Source organism: Balaenoptera physalus, assembly GCF_965194825.1.
Source record: "Balaenoptera physalus genome assembly, chromosome: 4".
Taxonomy (NCBI): Eukaryota; Metazoa; Chordata; class Mammalia; order Artiodactyla; family Balaenopteridae; genus Balaenoptera; species Balaenoptera physalus.
Window position 1 is genome coordinate 97,338,835 of NC_138891.1, and position 23,316 is coordinate 97,362,150.

Here is a 23,316-nt window from a genome sequence, read left to right on the forward strand (position 1 = left end):
TTTCCCAGCACCATTTATTGAAGAGGCTGTCTTTTCTCCATTGTATATTCTTGCCTCCTTTATCAAAGATGAGGTGACCATATGTGCATGGGTTTATCTCTGGGCTTTCTATCCTGTCCCATTGATCTATATTTCTGTTTCTGTGCCAGTACCATCCTATCTTGATTACTGTAGCTTTGTAGTATAGTCTGAAGTCAGGGAGCCTGATTCCTCCAGCTCCGTTTTTCTTTCTCAAGATTGCTTTGGCTGTTCGGGGTCTTTTGTGTTTCCATACAAATTGTGCAATTTTCTATTCTAGTTCTGTGAAAAATGCCATTGGTAATTTGATAGGGATTGCATTGAATCTGTAGATTGCTTTGGGTAGTATAGTCATTTTCACAATGTTGATTCTTTCAATCCAAGAACATGGTATATATCGCTCCATCTTTTTGTATCGTCTTTAATTTCTTTCATCAGTGTCTTATAGTTTTCTGCGTATAGGTCTTTTCTCTCCTTAGGTAGGTTTATTCCTAGATATTTTATTCTTTTTGTTGCAGTGGTAAATGGGAGTGCTCCCTTAATTTCTCTTTCAGATTCTTTGTCATTAGTGTATAGGAATGTAAGAGATTACTGTGTATTAAGTTTGTATCCTGCTACTCTACCAAATTCATTGATTAGCTCTAGTAGTTTTCTGGTAACATCTTTAGGATTCTCTATGTATAGTATCATGTCATCTGCAAACAGTGACAGTTTTGCTTCTTCTTTTCCGATTTGGATTCCTTTTATTTCTTTTTTTTCACTGATTGCTCTGGCTATAACTTCCAAAACTGTGTTGAATAATAGTGGTGAGAGTGGGCAACCTTGTCTTGTTCCTGATCTTAGAGGAAATGGTTTCAGTTTTTCACAATTGAGAACAATGTTGGCTGTGGGTTTGTCAGATATGGCCTTTATTATGTTGAGGTAGGTTCCATCTGTGCTTACTGTCTGGAGAGTTTTTATCATAAATGGGTGTTGAATTTTGTGGAAAGCTTTTTGTGCATCTATTGAGATAATCATATGGTTTTTATCTTTCAGTTTGTTAATAATAGTGTATCACATTGACTGATTTGCATATATTTAAGAATCCTTGCATTCCTGGGGTAAACCCCACTCGATCATGGTATATGATCTTTTTAATGTGCTGTTGGATTCTGTTTGCTGGGATTTTGTTGAGGATTTTTGCATATATGTTCATCTGTGATATTGCCCTGTAGTTTTCTTTTTTTGTGACACCTTTGTCTGGCTTTGGTATCAGGGTGATGCTGTCCTCGTAGAATGAGTTTGGGAGTGTTCCTCCATCTGCTATGTTTTGGAAGAGTTTTAGAAGGATAGGTGTTAACTCTTCTCTAAATGTTTGATAGAATTCGCCTGTGAATTCTGGGCTTTTGTTTGTTGGAAGATTTTTAATCTCAGTTTGAAATTCAGTGCTTTGTGATTGGTCTGTTTATACTTTCTATTTCTTCCTGGTTCAGTCTTGGAAGGTTGTGCTTTTCTAGGAATTTGTCCGTTTCTTCCAGGTTGTCCATTTTATTGACATATAGTTGCTTGTAGTAATCTCTCTTGATCCTTTGTAATTCTGCAGTGTCAGTTGTTACTTCTCCTTTTTCATTCCTAATTCTTTTGAGTCTTCTCCCTTTTTTTCTTGACGAGTCTGGCTAATGGTTTATCAATTTTGTTTATCTTCTGAAAGAACCAGCTTTTAGTTTTATTCATGTGTGCTATCGTTTCCTTCATTTATTTTTCATTTATTTCTGATCTGATCTTTATGATTTCTTTCCTTCTGCTAACTTTGGGGTTTTTTTGTTCTTCTTTCTCTAATTGCTTTAGGTGTAAGTTTATGTTGTTTATTTGAGGTGTTTCTTGTTTCTTGAGGTAGGATTGTATTGCTATAAACTTCCCTCTTAGAACTGCTTTTGCTGCCTCGCATAGGTTTTGGGTGGTCGTGTTTTCATTGTCACTTGTTTCTAGGTATTTTTTGGTTTCCTCTTTGATTTCTTCAATGATCTCTTGGTTATTTAGTAGCATATTGTCTAGCCTCCATGTATTTGTATTTTTTACAGTTTCTGTGCTGTAATTGATATCTAGTCTCATAGTGTTGTGGTCGGAAAAGATACTTGATACAATTTCAATCTTCTTAAATTTACCAAGGCTTGATTTGTAACTCACGATATGGCGTATCCTGGAGAATGTTCCATGAGCACTTGAGAAGAAAGTGTATTCTGTTGTTTTTGGATGGAATGTGCTATAAATATCAGTTAAGTCCATCTTGTTTAATGTTTCATTTAAAGGTTATGTTTCCTTATTTATTTTCATTTTGGATGATCTGTCCATTGGTGAAAGTGGGGTGTTAAAGTCCTCTACTATGATTGTGTTACTGTCAATTTCTCCTTTTATGTCTGTTAGCATTTGCCTTATGTATTGAGGTGCTCCTATGTTGGGTGCATAAATATTTACAATTGTTATATCTTCTTCTTAGATTGATCGCTTGATCATTATGTAGTGTCCTTCTTTGTCTCTTGTAATAGTCTTTATTTTACGTTCTGTTTTGTCTGATATGAGAATTGCTGCTCTAGCTTTCTTTTGATTTCCATTTGCATGGAGTATCTTTTTCCATCCCCTCACTTTCTTTCTGTACGTATCCCTAGGTCTGAAGTGGGTCTATTGTAGACAGCATGTATACGGGTCTTGTTTTTGTATGTATTCACTCAGCCTGTGTCTTTTGGTTGGAGCATTTAATCCATTTACATTTAAGGTAGTTATTGATATGTATGTTCCTATTACCATTTTCTTAATTGTTTTTGGTTTGTTTTTGTAGGTCTTTTCATTCTTTTTTGTTTCCTGCGCAGAGAAGTTGTTTTAGCATTTGTTGTAAAGCTGGTTTGGTGGTGCTGAATTCTCTTAGCTTTTGCTTGTCTGTAAAAGTTTTAATTTCTCTGTCGAATCTGAATGAGAACCGTGCTGGGTAGAGTACTCTTAGTTTTAGGTTTTTCCCTTTTATCACTTTAAATATGTGCTGCCTACTCCCTTCTGGCTTGCAGAGTTTCTGCTGAAAGATCAGCTGTTAACCTCATGGGCATTCCCTTGTATGTTATTTGTTGCTTTTCCCTTGCTGCTTTTAATATTTTTTGTTTGTATTTAATTTTTGATAGTTTGATTAGTATGTGTCTTGGATTATTTCTCCTTGGATTTATCCTGTATGGGACTCTCTGCGCTTCCTGGAGTTGATTGAGTATTTCCTTTCCCATATCAGGGAAATTTTCAACTATAATGTGTTCAAATATTTTCTCATACACTTTCTTTTTCTCTTCTTCTTCTGGGACCCCTATAATTCGAATGTTGATGCGTTTAATGATGCCCCAGCCGTCTCTGAGGCTGTCCTCAATTCTGTTCTTTCTTTTTTCTGCTCCCTGGCAGTTATTTCCACCATTTTATCTTCCAGCTCACTTATCCGTTTTTCTGCCTCAGTTATTCTGCTATTGATTCCTTCTAGAGCATTTTTAATTTCAGTAATTGTGTTGTTCATCACTGTTTGTTTGCTCTTTAGTTCTTCTACATCCTTGTTAAATGTTTCTTGTATTTTCTCCATTCTGTTTCCAAGAATTTGAATCATCTTTTCTATCATTACTCTGAATTCTTTTTCAGGTAGGTTATGTATCTCGTCTTCATTTATTTGGTCTTGTAGGTTTTTCCCTTGCTCCTTCGTCTGTAACATATGTTTTTGTTGTTTCATTTTTTTTTTTTTTTTTTGCTGGGTGGTGCTGTATTCCTGTCTTACTGGTGCTGTATTCCTGTCTTACTGGTTGTTTCGCCTGAGACCTACAGCACTGAAATTTGCAGCCAGTTGGATAGAGCCGGGTCGTGGTGCTGAGATGAGGACCTCTGGGAGGCTTCACTCCGATTAATAGTCCCTGGGGTCTGAGGTTCTCTCTAAGTCCAGCAGTTTGGAGTCGGAGCTCCCACCACAGTAGCTTGGGCCCAACATCCAGAATGGGAACCAGGATCCCGCAAGCTTCGTGGTGTGGTAAAAAAAAAAAAAAAAGCAAGCAATAAAGAAAAAGAGGAGCAGTACAATATCAAAGAATAAAAAACAAAATAAAATTAGAAAGATAAAAAATATATTAGGAAAAATAAAAGTATAATTGAAACAGCCAGTCACTGGGGGTTCCTTCTGTTCCCTTAGGTGTCCATGGTCCCCCACCAGTGCCTGGTAAGTGTCCTAGTTGTGCGGAGACTTGAATTCCCCATCATCCTAGTATGCCATCTTCTGTTTTTTATTTTTGAGTTTTAGGAGTTCTCTCTATATTCTTTTTTTTTTTTTTTTTTTTTTTCACACACACACACTGTATTTTATTTTTACAAGAGATAAATAGACTGACACCAAGCATTGTACATGGATGACCACAACCTCTCTATATTCTGAATATTAATATATTATCAGAAATATGATTTACAAATATTTTCTCCCATTTTGTGGGTTGACTTTTATTCTACTGATACTGCTATTTGATGTACAGAAGTTTCAATTTTGATGAAGTCCAGTATATCTTATGTTTCCATCTTTTGCCTGTGCTTTGGTGTCATATCCAAGAAATTTTTGCCAAATCTAGTGTCATGAACATTTTCCCCTATGCTAAGAGTTTTATAGTTTCAGCTTATGCATTTAGGCCTTTGATGCATTTTGAGTTAACTTTTATGTAGGGTGTTAGGTGAGGGTCCATCTTCATTCTTTTTGCATGTGGATATTCTGTTTCTCCATATGCTTTGTTGAAAAGGCTGTCCTTTCCCCACTGAATGGTCTTGGCAGCCATGTGAAAATCATCTGACATATATGCGAGGGTTTATTTCTGGATGCTGTTCTATTACATTGATCTCTATATCTGTCTTTATGACAGTACCATGGTGTTTTGATTATTATAGCTTTGTAGTAAGTTTTGAAATCAGGGAGTGTGAGACCTCCAAATTTGTTTAAGATTGTTTTTGGCTCTTCGGGTTTCCTTAAGGTCATGTATGCGTTTTAGGATAAGTTTTTGTATTTCTGCAAGAAATGCTACTGCAGTTTTGATAAGATTGAATTCAGCGTGTAGATTGATTTAGGTGGTATTGACATCTTAACAATATTAAGTCTTCCAATCCATGAACATGGGATGTGTTTCCATTTATTAATGTCTTTTTTAATTTCTTTCAGCCATGTTTTATAGTTTTCATTGTACAAGTCTTTTGTCTCCTTGGTTAAGTTAAGTGCTAAGTTTTTTTTTCTCTACTTGAAGCTATTGTAAATAGATTGTTCTCTTAGTTTCTTTTTTTTGTTGTTGTTTATTAATTCTAACAGTTTTGTGTATGTGTGTGTGCAATCATTAGAGTTTCCTACATGTAAGATCATATCATCTGCAAACACAGATTATTTCTTTCCAGTTTTGATGCTTTTATATTTCTTTTTCTTGTATAAGTGCTCTGGCTAGAACTTCTAGTACTGTGTTGACTAGAAGTGGTAAAAGTGGGCATCCTTGTGTTATTCGTGATCCTAGAAGAAAAGCTGTCAATCTTTCATCATTGAGTTTGATGTTTCCTGTGCAGTTTTGATATATGGTTTTTACTATGTTGAGGTGGGTAGTTTGTTTCTATTCCTAGATTGTCGAATTTTATTTTTTAGTTATTAGGAAAGGGTATTGAATTTTGTGGAGTGCTTTTTCTGCATTAATTGACATGACCATGTGGTTTTACACTTTTATTCTGTTAATGTGGTATATTATATTGATAGATTTTTGTATGTTGAACCATCCTTGCATCCCGGGAATAAATCCATGTAGTTAAGGTATATAACCATATGAGCCATTTGAGGTATTTTATTGAGGATTTTTGCATCAATATTCCTTGGGGATATTGGCCTATATTTTTATTGTAGTGTCTTTGAATTGATTTGCTATCAGGGCAATGCTTGACCTCACAGAATGAGGATGTATTCCATCATCTTCAGTTTTTTGGAAGAGTTTGAAAAGATTATCTGTTAGTTGTTCTTTAAAAGTTTGGTAGAATTCACTGTTTGAGGCTGTCAGTTCCAGGGCTTTCCTTTATTGGGAGGTTTTTGGTTACTGACTCAATGTCCTTACTAGTTATGGGTCTATTCAGATTTTCTATTTCTTTGTGATTTAGTAGGTTTTGTGTCAGTAGGAATTTGTTAATTTCATCTACATTATCCAGTTCATATAGTTCATCGTACTCTCTTCTAATCCTCTTTATTTCTGTAGGACTGGTCATGATGTTTTAATTTTCATTTCTGATTTTATTAATTTGAATCTTCTCTTTGTTTTCTTAGTCCATCTATCTAAAGTTCTGTTGATTTTATTGATCTTTCTGAAGAACGAACTTTTGGTTTTGTTGATTTTTCTCTTTTTTTTCTCCCATTCGCTTTTTATCTCTGCTCTTATCTTTATTATTTTATTACTTCCACTACCTTTGAATTTAGTTTGTTGTTTTTCTAGTTCCTTAAGTTGTAAAGTTAGGTTGTTGATATGAGATATTTCTTCTTTTTTAGTGTAAGCATCTATAGCTGTATATTTCTCCTTTAGTACTGCTTTTGCTTCATCCCATGTGTTTTGATATGTTGTCCTTTCATTTTCATTTATCCCTCAGCATTTTCTATTTCCTTGTGATTTCTTCTTAGACCCATTGGTTGTTTCAGAGTGTGTTGTTTAATTTCCACAGATGTGAGTATTCCAGTTTTCCTTCTGTTACTGATTTCTAACTTCATCCTGTGTGGTCAGAGAAGATGCCTTGTATGATATTTATCTTTCTAAATCTGCTGAGATGTAGTTTTTTGTCTTAAAATATAGCTATCATAGAGAATGTCGTTTGTACACTTGAGAAGAATGTGTATTCTCTTGTTGGGTAGGGTATTCTGTATATGACGGTTAGGTCTCGTAGGTTTATTTTATTTGTTTAAGTCCTCTAATTCCTTACATATCTTCTGTCAGGTTGTTCTGTTCCTGTTGAGAGTGGGGTATTGAAGTCTTCAACTATTACTGTGAAAATGTCTGTTTCTCCTTTCTGTTCTATCAATTTTTTCCTTCATATATTTTGATAGTATTAGGTGTGTAAGTGTTTACAATTGTTAAATCACCTTGTTGTATTGAACCTTGTACTAGTATATAATGTCCTTCTTTCTCTCCTGTGAACTTCTGATTTAAGGTCTATTTTGTCTGATGTTAGTATAGTCACCCTTGCTCTCTTTTGGCTAGTATTTGCATAGAATATCTTTTTTCATATTTTTACTTTCAACCTATTTGTGTCTTTGCATCTAAAGTGAGTCTCTTGTAGACAGCGTATAGTTGGATCTTTTTTTTTTTTTTTTTGCCATGCCATGCAGCATGTGGGATCTTAGTTCCCTGACCAGGGATTGAACCTGCACCCCCTGCGGTGGAAGCACAGAGTCTTAACCACTGGACTGCCAAGGAAGTCTTGGATCATATTTTTTTAATCCATTCTGCCAGTCTTTATCTTTTGTTTGGGGTTGAGTTAATTACAATTAAAGCAGTTATTGATAAGGAAGGACTTTCTGTGATTTTGATATTTGTTTTCTATATGCCTTATAGCTTTTTTGCCCCTTATTTCCTACATTACTGTCTTTCTCTGTGTTTACTTGTTTTTTTGTAGTGAAGCTTTTTGATTCCATTCTCATTTCCTTTTGTCTGTATTCTATAGCTGATTTCTTTGTGGTTATCATGGGGATTACATTTAACATTCTAAAGTTATAACATGCTAATTTGAATTTATGCCAGCTTAATTTCAGTAACATTCAGAACTGTGCTCCTTTATAGCTCTGTCCTCACATCCTTTCAATTATTGATGTCATAAAATGATATCTTTATGAATTGTTTGTTCAAAAGCATAGTCTAATAATTTAAAAAATGCATTAGTTTCTTAAGTCAGTGGTCCCCAACCTTTTTGGCACCAGGGACCAGTTTCGTGGAAGACAGTTTTTCCACGGACGGGGGTGGGGGGTGGTGGTTCAGGCAGTAATGCGAGCGATGGGGAGTGATGGGTAGTGGCAGATGAAGCTTCACTTGCCTACTGGCTGCTCACCTCCTGCTGTGCGGCCTGGTTCGTAACAGACCGTGTGGACCAGTAGCAGTCCGTGGCCCGGGGGTTGGGGACCCCTGGCTTAAATCATGTAGAAAATAAATGGGCAAGTAACAAACCAGAGTTACAATACCTGATTTTATAATTGTCTATGAATTTACTTTTACCAGTTATCTTTATTTCTTCATATGGCTTTGAATTACTGTCTAATGTCCTATCATTCCAACACAAAGGACTCTCTTTAGTTTTTCTTGTAGGGCTGGTTTTTCTCATAGTGGTAATGAACTCCCTCAGCTTTTGATTGTCTTAGAATGTCTTAATTTTGTCCTCGTTTTTGAAGGACAGTTTGGCCAGATATAGGATTTCCTGTTGACAGTTTTTTCCTTTAGTCCTTTGAATATAACAATTCAGTGCCTTCTGGCCATCATGCTTATTGATGAGAAATCTGCTCATAATCTTATTGAGGATCTTTTGTGTGTGATGAGTCACTTTTTGCTTGGTGCTTTCAAGATTCTCTCTTTGCCTTTGTCTTTGGACAATTTGATTATAACATTTCTTGGTGTAGGTCTCATTCAGTTTACTCTACATGTAGCTCCTTGAACTTTTTAGGTATCTATATTCATGTTTTTCATCAAATTTGGAATTCTTTGGTGATATTTATTCCAATAATATCTTTGCCCCTTTCTCTTCTCCTCTGAGACTCCAACCGTGTGTATATTAGTCCATGTTTTGGTGTCCCATAGGTCCCTTAGGCTCTGTTTACTTTTCTTAAATTTTTCTTCTTTCTGGGCCTTCCCTGGTGGCGCAGTGGTTAAGAATCTGCCTGCCAATGCAGGGGGCATGGGTTCGAGCCCTTGTCCGGGAACATCCCACATTCTGTGGAGCAACTAAGCCCATGGGCTACAACTACTGAGCCTGCGCTCTGGAGCCCATTCTCTGTAACAAAGAGAAGCCACTGCAAAAAGAAGCCTGGGTGCCATGACGAAGAGTAACCCCTGCTCGCCGCAACTAGGGAAAGCCTGTGTGCAGCAACGAAGACCCAACACAGCCAAAAAATAAATAAATAAATTTATTAAAAACATTTTTTTACTTCTTCTTTCTGTTCCTCAGATTTGGTCATTTCCATGATCATATTTTCAGGTTCAGTGACCGTTTCTTCTTGTTTCTTCTCCCTGCTCAAATCTGCTTTTGAATCTCTCTAATAAATTTTCATTTCAGTTATTATACTTTTTTAGCTCCAGAATTTCCTTTTGGTTCATTTGTGTATTTTGTGTTTTATTGATATTTTCATTTTGTCATAAGTCATTTTCTTGACTTTTGTCCAAGATTTTTTTCTTTTTCTTTTAATTTCACCGCATCACGTAGCATGTGGGATTTTAGTTCCCTGACTGACCAGGGATCAAACCTGCATCCCCTGCTTTGGAAGCGCGGAGTCTTAACTGCTGTACCATCAGGGAATTCCCTGAGGATCTTTAAGATAGTCGTTTTAATGTCTTTGTCTGCTGAGTCTGCCAGCTGGTTTTTTTCAGGGACAGGTTCTGTTGATTAATTTTTTTTCTGTTGAATTGGCCATACTTTCCTGTTTCTTTGTATGTCTTATGAATTTTTGTTGTTGTTGAAAACTTGACATTTGGATCTTATAAGATACCAAGTCTGAAAATCAGATTCTCTCCCTTCCCCAGTGTTTGCTGGATTTTTTCCCTTTGTTTGTTAGTTTTTTAAATTTTTGTAACATGTCCCTGTTCCAGGGATCAGCCTGATATGTAAACAAAAGGTCTTTTCAGGTTTTTTCGGAGCCTGTGTCTTTCCCCAGTTATGTCTGTGACTTTCTAAATTTCCTTGTACATGTGATTACGTTTTCGTGTCCTAGTCCTTAAATGTTTGGTTCCCATAAGGAGAAAATGGGAAAAATGGAGGAAATAAAACAAAATAGGTGCTAGTTCTTTAAATGTCTTGGAAATTGTTTTAGCAATTCCAAGAGGAAGGGGAGATTGTTGCAACAGTGGTGGTGGTTGTTGCAGCAATGGCTGCCTGTCTCTATGTCTGCTTATCCACGATCAGAGATAGCAATCAGTGATCAGAATACAGATTCCCAGTATTTGGAGGATGAGGTCCTTATTGCTCACGTTGGTAATTGTAAGCCTGTGCAAACAGTTCTAGGAACTTGGGCATTGCTGCTTGCCTCCAAGCTAGGCATAGGTAACTGCTACCATCCAAATTGCCTAAATTGACCAAAATTAACTGCAATTTACTGTTGAAACTTTTGACTGGAAGTTGCAAGCCTTCTGTAGACTCCAGAATTCCAAAGTAGTTACATCATACAGATTCTGCCAGTGCAGTTGTCATCTACGTGAGAACATGGTAGGTGTTTCCTACTCCGCAATCTTCCCTGAGGTCACTTGGTATGTATTTCATATTTTATTGTACAGGGATCTTTGATTTATTCTTGGTGTCTGATTTTTTAGTACTTTTATAGATGTAAAAATTTCTAAGTGAGGGTAGGGGAGGGAAGAATTGGGAGTTTGGGATTAGCAGATGCAAATTATTGTATATAGGATGGATAAACAACAAGATCCTACTCTATAGCACAGGGAACTGTATTCAATGTCCTGTGATAAACCATGATGGAAAAGAATGTGAAAAAGAATATATATACATATAACTGAATCACTTTGGTGTACAACAGAAATTAACACAACATTGTAAATCAACTGTACGTCAATAAAATTTAAAAAATTTCTATGTTGTTAAATAGTTTTGAAAATGGAGTAATTACTGTATAATATATTCTACTGTAAAAGAATGCTGTAGGTTAATAATTTATATAGTTTTTTATTTCAAAATTTTTACCCACTTAAATAATACCATAATGAGTTGTTTTGTTAATTATAGTTATCATGGGTGAGAAGATTGTTGGTAAAGATTGAATTCATTCTATGGCTATTCTAATTAGTACCAAATTGGTTTCCCAATTGTTTATCAATTTGCTTTTAAAAATTAGTTTATTGATATGTTACTGACAGAACATTGTATTAGTTTTAGGTATACAACATAATGATCTCATATATGTATATATTGCAAAATGAGTAACACAGTAAGTTTAGTTAACATCCATCACCTCACATAGTTACAGTTTTTTTCTCTTGATGAGAACTTTTAAGATCTACTATGTTAGCAACTTTCAAATATATAGTACAGTATTGTCATCTATAGTCATCATGCTGTACCTTACATCCCCAGGACTTATTTCTCTTACAACTGGAAACTTGTACCTTTTTACCACCTTCAGTCATTTCATGCCCCTGGCTCTGGCAGCCACCAGTCTGTTGTCTGTATCTAGGTGTGTGTTTGTCTGTTTTTAAATTTAGATTCCACATATAAGTGAGATTGTACGCTATTTGTCTTTGTCCAAGGTTCATTCATGTTGTCACAAATGGCAGGATTTCTTTCTTTTTTTATGACTGAATAATATTCCATCGTGTGTGTGTTTGTCACATTTTCTTTATCCATTCATCTATTGATGGACACTTACGTTGTTTCCATGTCTTGGCTGTTGCAAATAATGCTGCAGTGAACATGGGGGTGTGTATATCTTTTTGAGAGAGTGATTTTGTTTCCTAAGGATACATACTAAGAAGTGGAATTGCTGGATCATATATTAGTTCTATTTTTAATTTTTTGAGGAACCTTCATACTGTTTTCCATAGTGGCTGCAGTAATTTACATTCCCACAGCACTCCACATCCTTGCCAACACTTATTTCTTATCTTTTGATAATAGTCTTTCTCACATGTGTGAGATTATACCTCCTTGTGGTTTTGATACACATTTCCCTGATGATTAGTGGATGTTGAGCTCCTTTTCATGTACCTGTTGGTCATTTGTAGTCTTCTTTGGAAAAACTTCTGTTCAGTTTCTCTGCCTATTTTTTAATGAAATTGTTCTACTTTTTTGGTTGAGTTGTATGAATTCTTTATATATTTTGGATATTAACTCCATTATCAGATACATGATTTACAAATATTTTCTCCTATTCCATGGGTTGCCTTTTAATTTTGTTGAAGGTTTCCTTTGCTGTGAAGCTTTTTGGTCCCACTTTTTAATTTTCTTTTCTTGCCTTTGTTTTGGTGTTTAATCCAAAAAATCATTGCCAAGATCAATGTGAAGGAACTTACTCTCATGTTTTCTTCAAGGAGTTTTATGGTTTCAGGTCATACATTTAAGTGTTTAATCCATTTTGTGTTGATTTTTGTATATGGTATAAGATATTGATGCAGTTTCATTCTTTTGCATGTGGCTGTCAAGTTTTCCCAACATCAGTTATTGAAGAGACTCTCCTTTTCCCATTGTGTATTCTTAGCGTGTTTATCATACAGGAGTTGACCATATATGCATGGATTAATTTCTGGCTCTCTATTCTGTTTCATTCATTTATGTGTCTGTTTTTATGCCAATACTATATTGTTTTGATTACTGTGGTTTTGTAATATAGTTTGAAATCATGAAGTGTGATTCCTCTGGCTTTGTTTTTCTTTCTCAAGATTGCTTTGGCTATTTGGGGTCTTTAGTAGTTCCATACAAATTTTAAGACTGTTCTATTTCTGTGAAAAAGGCCATTAGAATGTTGATAGGGATTGCTTTGAATCTGTAGGTTGCTTTGGGTAGGATGAACATTTTAACAAAATTAATTTTTCCAATCCATGAGTACAGAATATCTTCCCATTTATTTGTGTCTTCAGTTTCTTTCATCAGTATCTTATAGTTTTCAGTGTACAGGTTTTTCTCCTTCTAGGTTATATTTATTCATAAGTATAATTTTATTCTTTTCGCTATAGTTGTAAATGGGATTTTTTCTTAATTTCTCTTTCAGATAGTTCATTGTTAGTTATAGAAATGCAACTGATTATAGTATGTTGACTTTGTATCCTGCAACTTTAGTGAATTCATTTATTCTCAGTTTTTTGCTGGATTTTCTAGGGTTTCTTTCTATAAGATCATATCATATGCAAATAATGACAGTTTTACTTTTTCCGTTCTGATTTGGATGCCTTTTATTTATTTATTTTTTCTTGTCTAATTTGTCTAGCCAGGATTTCCAGTACTGCGTTGAATAAGAGTGGTGAGAGTGGGCACCCTTGTCTTGTTCTTCATCTTAGAGGTGAAGCTTTTAATTTTTCACTGTTTAATATGATGTTAGCTGTGGATTTGTGGCATTGGCCTTTATTATGTTGTGGTATGTTCCTTTTATACCCAGGTTTTTGAGGGTTTTATCATGAAAGGATGTTGAATTTTGTCAAATGCTTTTTCTGCGTCTTTTGAGGGATCAGATGATTTTTATCTTTCATTTTGTTAATGTGGTTTATCACGTTGATTGATTTTTGGATGTTGTACCATTCTTGCATCTCTGGAATAAGTCCCACTTGCTCATGGTGTATGATCCTTTTAACATGTGTGGTGGAATTTGGTTTCCTAATACTTTGATGAGAATTTTTGCATCTCTATGCATCAGGGGTATTTGGTGTATAGTTTTCTTTTCCTGTAGTGTTCTTAACTGGCTTTGGTATTAGTGTAGTGATGGCCTTGTAAAATGAGTATAGAAGTGTTCCCTCCTCTTAAAATTTTTGGAAGAGTTTGAGAAGGATTGGCATTAATTCTTCTTTAATTGCTTGGTAGAATTACCAGTGAAACCATTTGGTCCTGGGCTTCTCTGTGTTGGGAGGTTTCTGATTACTAATTCAGTCTCCTTGTTATTGATCTGTTCAGATTTTCTTTTTCTTCATGATTCAGTTTGGTAGGTTTGGTATGTTTCTAGATATTTGTCCATTTCTTCTAGGTTATATGACTTGATGTACAATTGTTTGTAATAGTCACTTATGATACTTCATATTTCTGTGCTACCAGTTGTTATGATTTTATTCACAAGTCTTCTCTCTTTTTCTTCTCTTTTTTCCCTTAGTCTAGGTAAAAGGTTTTTTGCCCCCAGAAAACCAGCTCTTAGGTTATCCATATTGTTGGCATATAATTACTTATTGTAGTTTCTTGATGATCTGTTTTGATTTATTTGAGTCTTTTTTTTCTTGGTTCGGGTAGCTAAAGGTTTGTCAACTTTATTTTTTAAAAAAACTAGCTCTTAGTTTTGTTTATCTTTTCTGTTGTTTTTCTTATTTCTATTTTATTTACTTCTGCTCTGATCTTTGTTGTTTCTTTCCTTGTGCTTAGTTTGGGCTTCATTTGTTCTTTTTGTAGTTCCAAGAGGTATAAAGTGAGGTTGTTTATTGGAGTTCTTTCTTGTTTTTTAATGTAGGCGTTTATTGCTATTGACTTCCCTCATAGAACATTCCATAGATTTTGACATTTTATGCTCACATTTTCATTTGTTTCAAGATATTTCTTGATATTCCTTTTGATTTTTTCTTTGGCCAGTTGGTTTTCAGGAGCATATTGTTTAACCTCCATATACTTGTGAATTTTTCAGCTTTCCTCCTGTTATTGATTTCTCATTTTATACTGTTTGGTTGGGAAAGATATTTTGTAGATTTTAGTCTTCTTAAATTTGCTAAGACTTACATTGTGGCCTATCATGTGACTAATCATGGAGAATGTTCTGTGTTTATGTTTTATAAATTCATGTCAGGTCTATTTGGTCAAGTTTATGGTTCAATCCAATGTTTCCTTTTTGATTTTTTTTTTTTTTTTGGTCTGGATGATCTAATGATTACTGAAAGTGGGGTGAGGTATTGAAATCCCCTACTACTATTGTATTATGTTTTCATTAATAGTGATATTATGCTCATCATCCAAAACTTGTTTTTCACACAGTATTATATTTTATGTATTTAACCAGTAGGTTATATTTTAAATTATTTTCTCTGTAGGTAAAATTTGTAACTACACTCCAAACTTTATTTTGTACATAACTTTTGATATGTGAACCATGCTTGAAACATATTAACAATTACCTTTGACTTATTTTTTGATTACACATAAGTGTGATTATCATGTACTTGTGTTCGTGGAATTTTTACTTTTTAGACCTCTTCAATGTATTTAAGACTTCTATTATTCTTTGTTCATTTTGCATGTGCACAATTCTGTGTTGTGCTTATCTTGTTTTTTCCTTCCAAAGAAACATGGAGAATTTAAAGGTAGAACAGGAATGAGAACTTATTTCTCAAGTCATATTTTAATATTCTTTTTACTGTTCAGATTACAGCCTCTGCTATACAGGATGCCATTTGTAACCTGTTATTTTTATCTTGAATATATGTCAGCTGGCTTCTAAATTCATTTGTGTTTAGAAGAATTGAGTATAATATTATTTTGTTTTGCAGGAGTTCACAACCAAGTCAGACAGACGATAATTATGCAAAGCAGGCTGCACACACTAAAGAAAAACGAAGAGATGATGATAGCATTTCTCTTGTAATGTCTGATACTCAACCTAAAGGTTTGTGAACCTCAGAAAACTGTTGCCAATTGAATTTTTTTCTGTTGCATTTTTAATAATATTTTTTTAACTAATTTTATTTATACATGAAAGTAAAGAGATTTTTTAGCGACACAAAGAAAATTGCTAAATTTACCATTTGTATACTGTAGTATACATCTCTTGATTTATTTACAAAATCCAGAAGTTAAATTTGAATATTATTATTTTCTTTCTTTTTTTTTTGTTGGGGCTGGGCATATAGCTATAAAGTTATAATGTTAGTTTGACTCTTTCTAAACGTCATTTCCATGGATATGTCTAGTAAATGATATTACTGCTAACTTGATTATTATTATTAGCTTCCCACTGTCTATCCTCCTACTATGAAATACATTCTTTATTCATTAGAATTTCTCTCGACTCTAGGAGGATGCCAATACAAGCCACTATTAGCCCAAATTTAAAGGTAAATACATCCCAGACTTCTGAAAATTCACTGTAGGCCTCCTTGCCTGTCGGGTTAATGAATTGACTTCTTTTCTCCTTTTTGTCTCTTCTTATAAAGACCGTAAAATAATTTATAAAAGTTTTCACCAAAACAAATTTATACATTAGTCAAATGAGAAACTAACATCTTCAAGGGTCTCTTGGATTATTGATAGCTTCAAACTAGTTGAGGTATTTTGTTTTCTGAATGATTTTATAAATTATTCACAAGAAACAGGATCCTTCAATGACACTATGTAAAAATTTTTTGTACTTCATTTGGAGCACAGCTGTTTTCACATTTTAAATAGTCTTTTTCATAGAGGAGGAAAACCTAAAAGGAAACTAGACTAATATCTTTGATGTATACAAGAAACCAGCTGCAGCTCTTATGAGGGCAATCTCTAAAGTATTGTGACTCTGTAGACATAATCTTTCAATTGGTCACTAAGTACTATCTGCATATAATGAAGGACACTTATTATTATTATTTTTTTTTACAAATTGTCCTTTTCCCAGAAATAATTATCTTTAATTACAATATAAAAATATAAGTGGGCTTATACTGTACAAGTGGGCTCAATTCAGATACTATCGAGACACTGTTAAACCTTCATTGCTTTCCTGGGTGGAGTAGGAATAGTTAAATAAAAAGCTTTCTAATTTGCGCCCTTCAGTATTCCTTCAAAGTCACAGTAGAATTTTAGACTTACAGCAGGGAAAAAAATGCATGATAAAAGAAACACTTTATAGTTTCTTAGTATCCCTGAAGGTTCTCCTCTTAAGTAAAGTGTTTTTAAGAAAGTTAGCTATTGAAACTTTATTGAAACTCACCGTATTTTCATTCTATAGATAATTGTGTCTAATACCAATTGTTTAACATGAGCCCATAAATTAATGAGAGTTCTGAATTAAATCCCAGGTATACCATTGTAAACAGTTTTTTCTTCCAGTGTTTTTGAGATATAATTGACAGACAGCACTGTATAAGTTTAAGGTGTACAGCGTAATGATTTGACTTACATACATCATGAAATGATTATCGCAGTGAATTTAGTGAGCATCCTTCTTCTCATATAGATACAGAATTAAAGAAATAGAAAAAAAATTTTCCTTGTGATGAGAACTCTTAGGATTTACTCTCCTAACAACTTTCTTATATAACACACAGCAGTGTTAATTATATTTATCATGTTATACATTACATCCCTAGAACTTATTTATCTTATAACAGGAAGTTTGTACATGTTGACTGCCGTCTTGCAATTCTGCCTCCCCTGCCTCTGATAACCACAAATCTTATCTCTTTTTCTGAGTTTCTTTGTTTTTGAATTATAATTGACCTACAACATTATGTTAGTTCCTGTTACATGACATAGTAATTCAATATTTCTATACATTTCAGAATGATCACGATAAGTCTAGTTATGATCTGTCACCATACAAAGATATTACATAGTTATTGACTATATTCCCCACACTAGATATACTTTTCTTTTGTAGTACATTAAGTTTGCCTTGTAGAATTTGCTTTTTTGAATATAATACATTGGAAATATTTAACATCTTTTTTTTATAGGAATTTGTTAGCTCTTTAATTTTATATGCTAGTAATATTTGTAAGTTAAATTGTATTTGTTATCAGGTAGAGTCTTGTTTTTACAATGTCTAGCTCTACCTAATAAATTTATTCCTGTTTCCCATGCGATAGTCTTGGCCCATGTGCAATTAGTAAACTGTTAGAAGGAAAACTCCTGTATAATAGTTTTTTTCAAGCTCTATTTCTTTCATCAGGTTCTTTTTAACTTTCAGTTTTATATTTATTATAGCTGATTAACAATGTTGTGCTAGTTTCAGATATGCAACAAAGTGATTCAGTTATACGTATACATGTATCTATTATTTTTCAAATTCTTTTCCCAATTAGGTTGTTACAGAATATTGAGGAGAATTCCCTGTGCTGTACAGTAGGTCCTTGTTGGTTATTCATTTTAAATACAGCAGTGTGTACATGTCAGTCCCACACTCCCTAACTGTCCCCCGACCCACACCCTTCCCCGCCGGTAACCATAAGTTTGTTCTCTAAGTCTGTTTCTGTTTTGTAAATAAGTTCATTTGTATCATTTTTTTTTTTAGATTCTGCATATAAGCGATATCATACCATATTTCTCTTTCTCTGTCTGACTTACTTCACTCAGTATGACAGTCTCTAGGTCCATCCATGTTGCTGTGAATGGCAATTACTTCATTCTTTTTAATGGCTGAGTAGTATTCCATTGCATATATGTACCACATCTTCTTTATCCATTCTTCTATCAGTGGACATTTAGGTTGTTTCCATGTCTTGGCTATTGTAAACAGCGCTGTAATGAATATTGGGGTGCATATATCCTTTTGGACCGTATTTTACTCTGGGTATATGCCCAGGAGTGGGATTGCAGGACTATGTGGTAGGTCTATTTTTGGCTTCTTAGGGAATTTCCATACTGTTCGCCATAGTGGCTGCACCAGTTTACATTCTCACCAATAGTGTAGGAGGGTTCCCTTCTCTCCACACCCTCTCCAGCATTTATTGTTTGTGGATTTTTTCATGATCGCCATTCTGACTGGTGTGAGGTGACATCTCATTGTACTTTTAATTTGCATTTCTCTAATAATTATCAATGTTGAACATCTTTTCATGTGCCTCTTGCCCATCTGTATGTCTTCTTTGGAGAAATGTCTATTTAGGTCTTCTGCCCATTTTTGATTAGGTTGTTTGTTTTGATGATATTAAGCCACATGAGCTGTTTGTAAATTTTGGAGACTAATCCCTTGTTGGTCACATCATTTGCAAATACTTTCTCCCATTCTGAGGGTTGTCTTTTCTTCTTGTTTATGGTTTCCTTTGCTATGCAAAAACTTTTGAGTTTAATTAGGTCTCATTTGTTTATTTTTGTTTTTATTTCCATTACCCTGGGAGACAGATCGAAAAAGATACTGCCGTGATTTATGTCTGAGAATGTTCATCCTATGTTTTCCTCTAAGTTTTTATAGTGTCCAGTCTCACATTTAGGTCTTTAATCCATTTTGAATTTATTTTTGTGTATGGTGTTAAAGAATGTTCTAATTTAATTTTTTTAACATGTAGCTGTCCGGTTTTCCTAGCACCATTTATTGAAGAGACTGTCTTTTCTCCATTATATAGTCTTGCCTCCTTTGTCATGGATTAATTGACCATAGGTGCATGGGTTTATTTCTGGGCTTTCTATCCTATTCCATTGATCTGTATTTCTATTTTTATGCTAGTACCATACTGTTTTGATGACTATAGCTTTGTAGTATAGTCTGAAGTCAGGGAGCCTGATTCCTCCAGCTCCATTTCTCTTTCTCAAGATTGCTTTGGCTATTCTGGGTCTTTTGTGTCTCCATACAAATTTTTAAGATTTTTTTGTTCTAGTTATGTGAAAAATGCCATTGGTAATTTGATAGGGATTGCAGTGAATCTGTAGATTGCCTTGGTTAGTATAAGCATTTTGACAATATTGATTCTTCCAGTCCAAGAACATGGTATATCTTTCGACCTGTTTGTGTCGTCTTTGATTTCTTTCATCAGTGTCTTATAGTTTTTGGAGTACAGGTCGTTTGTCTTCTTAGGTAGGTTTGTTCCTAGGTGTTTTATTCTTTTTGATGTGATGGTAAATGGGATTGTTTCTTCAATTTCTCTTTCTGATCTTTCGTTGTTAGTGTATAGAAATGCAACAGATTTCTGTGTATTAATTTTGTAACCTGCAACTTTATCAAATTCATTGATGAGCTCTAGTAGTTTTCTGGTAGCATCTTTAGGATTTTCTATGTATAGTATCATGTCATCTGTAAACAGTGAAAATTTAACTTCTTCTTTTCCAATTTAGATTCCTTTTATTTTTTTTTCTTCTCTGATTGCTGTAGCTAGGACTTCAAAAACTATGTTGAAAGTGGCAAGAGTGGACATCCTTGTCTTGTTCCTGATCTTTGAGGAAATGCTTTTAGCTTTTCACTGTTGAGTATGATGTTAGCTGTAGGTTTGTCATATATGGTATGACCATATGTTGAGGTATGTTCCCTCTATGCCCACTTTCTGGAGAGTTTTTATCATAAATGGGTGCTGAATTTTGTCAAAAGCTTTTTCTGCATCTAATGAGATGATCATATGATTTTTATTCTTCAGTTTGTTGATGTGGTGTATCATATTGACTGATTTGCAGGCATTGAAAAATCCTTCCATTCCTGGGATAAATCCCACTTGATCATGGTGTATGATCCTTTTTTTTTATTTTTTTTTTAATTTTTTTTTTTATTTTTTTTATTTTTTATTTTTTTTTTAACATCTTTATTGAAGTATAATTGCCTTACAATGGTGTGTTAGCTTCTGCTTTATAACAAAGTGAATCAGTTATACATATACAATATGTTCCCATTTCTCTTCCCTCTTGCATCTCCCTCCCTCCCACCCTCCCCATCCCATCCCTCTAGATGGTCACAAAGCACCGAGCTGATCTCCCTGTGCTATGCGGCTGCTTCCCACTAGTTATCTATTTTACATTTGGTAGTGTATATATGTCCATGACACTCTCTTACCCTGTCACATCTCACCGCACCCCCTCCCCATATCCTCAAGTCCATTCTCTAGTAGGTCTGTGTCTTTATTCCCGTCTTGCCACTAGGTTCTTCATGGCCTTTTTTTTTTTTTTTTTTTTTCCCCTTAGATTCCGTATATATGTGTTAGCATACTGTATTTGTTTTTCTCTTTGTGACTTACTTCACTCTGTATGACAGACTCTAACTCCATCCACCTCATTACAAATACCTCCATTTCATTTCTTTTTATGGCTGAGTAATATTCCATTGTATATATGTGCCACATCTTCTTTATCCATTCATCTGTCGATGGACATTTAGATTGCTTCCATGTCCTGGCTATTGTAAATAGAGCTGCAATGAACATTTTGGTACATGACTCTTTTTGACCTATGGTTTTCTCAGGGTATATGCCCAGTAGTGGGATTGCTGGGTCGTATGGTAGTTCTATTTGTAGTTTTTTAAGGAACCTCCATACTGTTCTCCATAGTGGCTGTATCAATTTACATTCCCACCAACAGTGCAAGAGTGTTCCCTTTCCTCCACATCCTCTCCAGCATTTATTGTTTCTAGATTTTTTGATAATGGCCATTCTGACCGGTGTGAGATGATATCTCATTGTAGTTTTGATTTGCATTTCTCTAATGATTAATGATGTTGAGCATTCTTTCATGTGTCTGTAGGCCATCTGTATATCTTCTTTGGAGAAATGTCTATTTAGGTCTTCGGCCCATTTTTGGATTGGGTTGTTCGTTTTTTTGTTATTGAGCTGCATGAGCTGCTTGTAAATCTTGGAGATTAATCCTTTGTCAGTTGCTTCATTTGCAAATATTTTCTCCCATTCTGATGGTTGTCTTTTGGTCTTGTTTATGGTTTCCTTTGCTGTGCAAAAGCTTTTAAGTTTCATTAGGTCCCATTTGTTTATTTGTGTTCTTATTTCCATTTCTCTGGGAGCTGGGTCAAAAAGAATCTTGCTGTGATGTATGTCATAGAGTGTTCTGCCTATGTTTTCCTCTAAGAGTTTGATAGTGTCTGCCCTTACACTTAGGTCTTTAATCCATTTTGAGTTTATTTTTGTGCATGGTGTCAGGGAGTGTTCTATTTTCATACTTTTACATGTACCTGTCCAATTTTCCCAGCACCACTTATTGAAGAGGCTGTCTTTTCTCCACTGTATATGCTTGCCTCCTTTATCAAAAATAAGGTGCCCATATGTGTGTGGGTTTATCTCTGGGCTTTCTATCCTGTTCCATTGATCTATATTTCTGTTTTTGTGCCAGTACCAAACTGTCTTGATTACTGAAGCTTTGTAATATAGTCTGAAGTCAGGGAGCCTGATTCCCCCAGCTCCATTTTTCGTTCTCAAGATTGCTTTGGCTATTCGGGGTCTTTTGTGTTTCCATACAAATTGTGACATTTTTTGTTCTAGTTCTGTGAAAAATGCCAGTGGTAGTTTGATAGGGATTGCATTGAATCTGTAGATTGCTTTGGGTAGTAGAGTCATTTTCACAATGTTGATTCTTCCAATCCAGGAACATGGTATATCTCTCCATCTATTTGTATCATCTTTAATTTCTTTCATCAGTGTCTTATAATTTTCTGCATACAGGTCTTTTGTCTCCTTAGGTAGGTTTATTCCTAGATATTTTATTCTTTTTGTTGCAATGGTAAATGGGAGTGTTTTCTTAATTTCACTTTCAGATTTTTCATCATTAGTGTATAGAAATGCAAGAGATTTCTGTGCATTAATTTTGTATCCTGCTACTTTACCAAATTCATTGATTAGCTCTAGGAGTTTTCTGGTAGCATCTTTAGGATTCTCTATGTATAGTATCATGTCATCTGCAAATAGTGACAGCTTTACTTCTTCTTTTCCGATTTGGATTCCTTTTATTTCTTTGTCTTCTCTGATTGCTGTGGCTAACACTTCCAAAACTATGTTGAATAATAGTGGTGAGAGTGGGCAACCTTGTCTTGTTCCTGATCTTAGTGGAAATGGTTTCAGTTTTTCACCATTGAGGACAATGTTGGCTGTGGGTTTGTCATATATGGCCTTTATTATGTTGAGGAAAGTTCCCTCTATGCCTACTTTCTTCAGGGCTTTTATCATAAATGGGTGTTGAATTTTGTCGAAAGCTTTCTCTGCATCTATTGAGATGATCATATGGTTTTTCTCCTTCAGTTTGTTAATATGATGTATCACATTGATTGATTTGCGTATATTGAAGAATCCTTGCATTCCTGGGATAAACCCCACTTGATCATGGTGTATGATCCTTTTAATGTGCTGTTGGATTCTGTTTGCTAGTATTTTGTTGAGGATTTTTGCATCTATGTTCATCAGTGATATTGGCCTGTAGTTTTCTTTCTTTGTGACATCTTTGTCTGGTTTTGGTATCAGGGTGATGGTGGCCTCGTAGAATGAGTTTGGGAGTGTTCCTCCCTCTGCAATATTTTGGAAGAGTTTGAGAAGGATAGGTGTTAGCTCTTCTCTAAGTGTTTGATAGAATTCACCTGTGAAGCCATCTGGTCCTGGGCTTTTGTTTGTTGGAAGGTTTTTAATCACAGTTTCAATTTCAGTGCTTGTGATTGGTCTGTTCATATTTTCTATTTCTTCCTGGTTCAGTCTCGGCAGTTTGTGCCTTTCTAAGAATCTGTCCATTTCTTCCAGGTTGTCCATTTTATTGGCATAGAGTTGCTTGTAGTAA

General features: G+C 34.7%; 2 protein-coding genes across 9 annotated transcripts in view; one reads left to right on the forward strand and one right to left on the reverse strand.

The window, feature by feature from the left end:
* LOC309660004 (putative protein ARB2BP) overlaps positions 1–23,316 on the reverse strand; it is a 302,775-nt gene that overhangs the window by 93,710 nt on the left and 185,749 nt on the right. The window lies entirely within an intron of this gene.
* Positions 1–23,316, forward strand: part of SENP7 (SUMO specific peptidase 7) — a 156,622-nt gene that overhangs the window by 82,199 nt on the left and 51,107 nt on the right. For all 8 annotated transcript variants that reach the window (XM_082460340.1, XM_082460341.1, XM_082460345.1 and 5 more), the window contains one exon: positions 15,426–15,541. In XM_082460340.1, the coding sequence (XP_082316466.1) occupies positions 15,426–15,541 (116 nt within the window). The remainder of the gene's footprint in view (positions 1–15,425; positions 15,542–23,316) is intronic.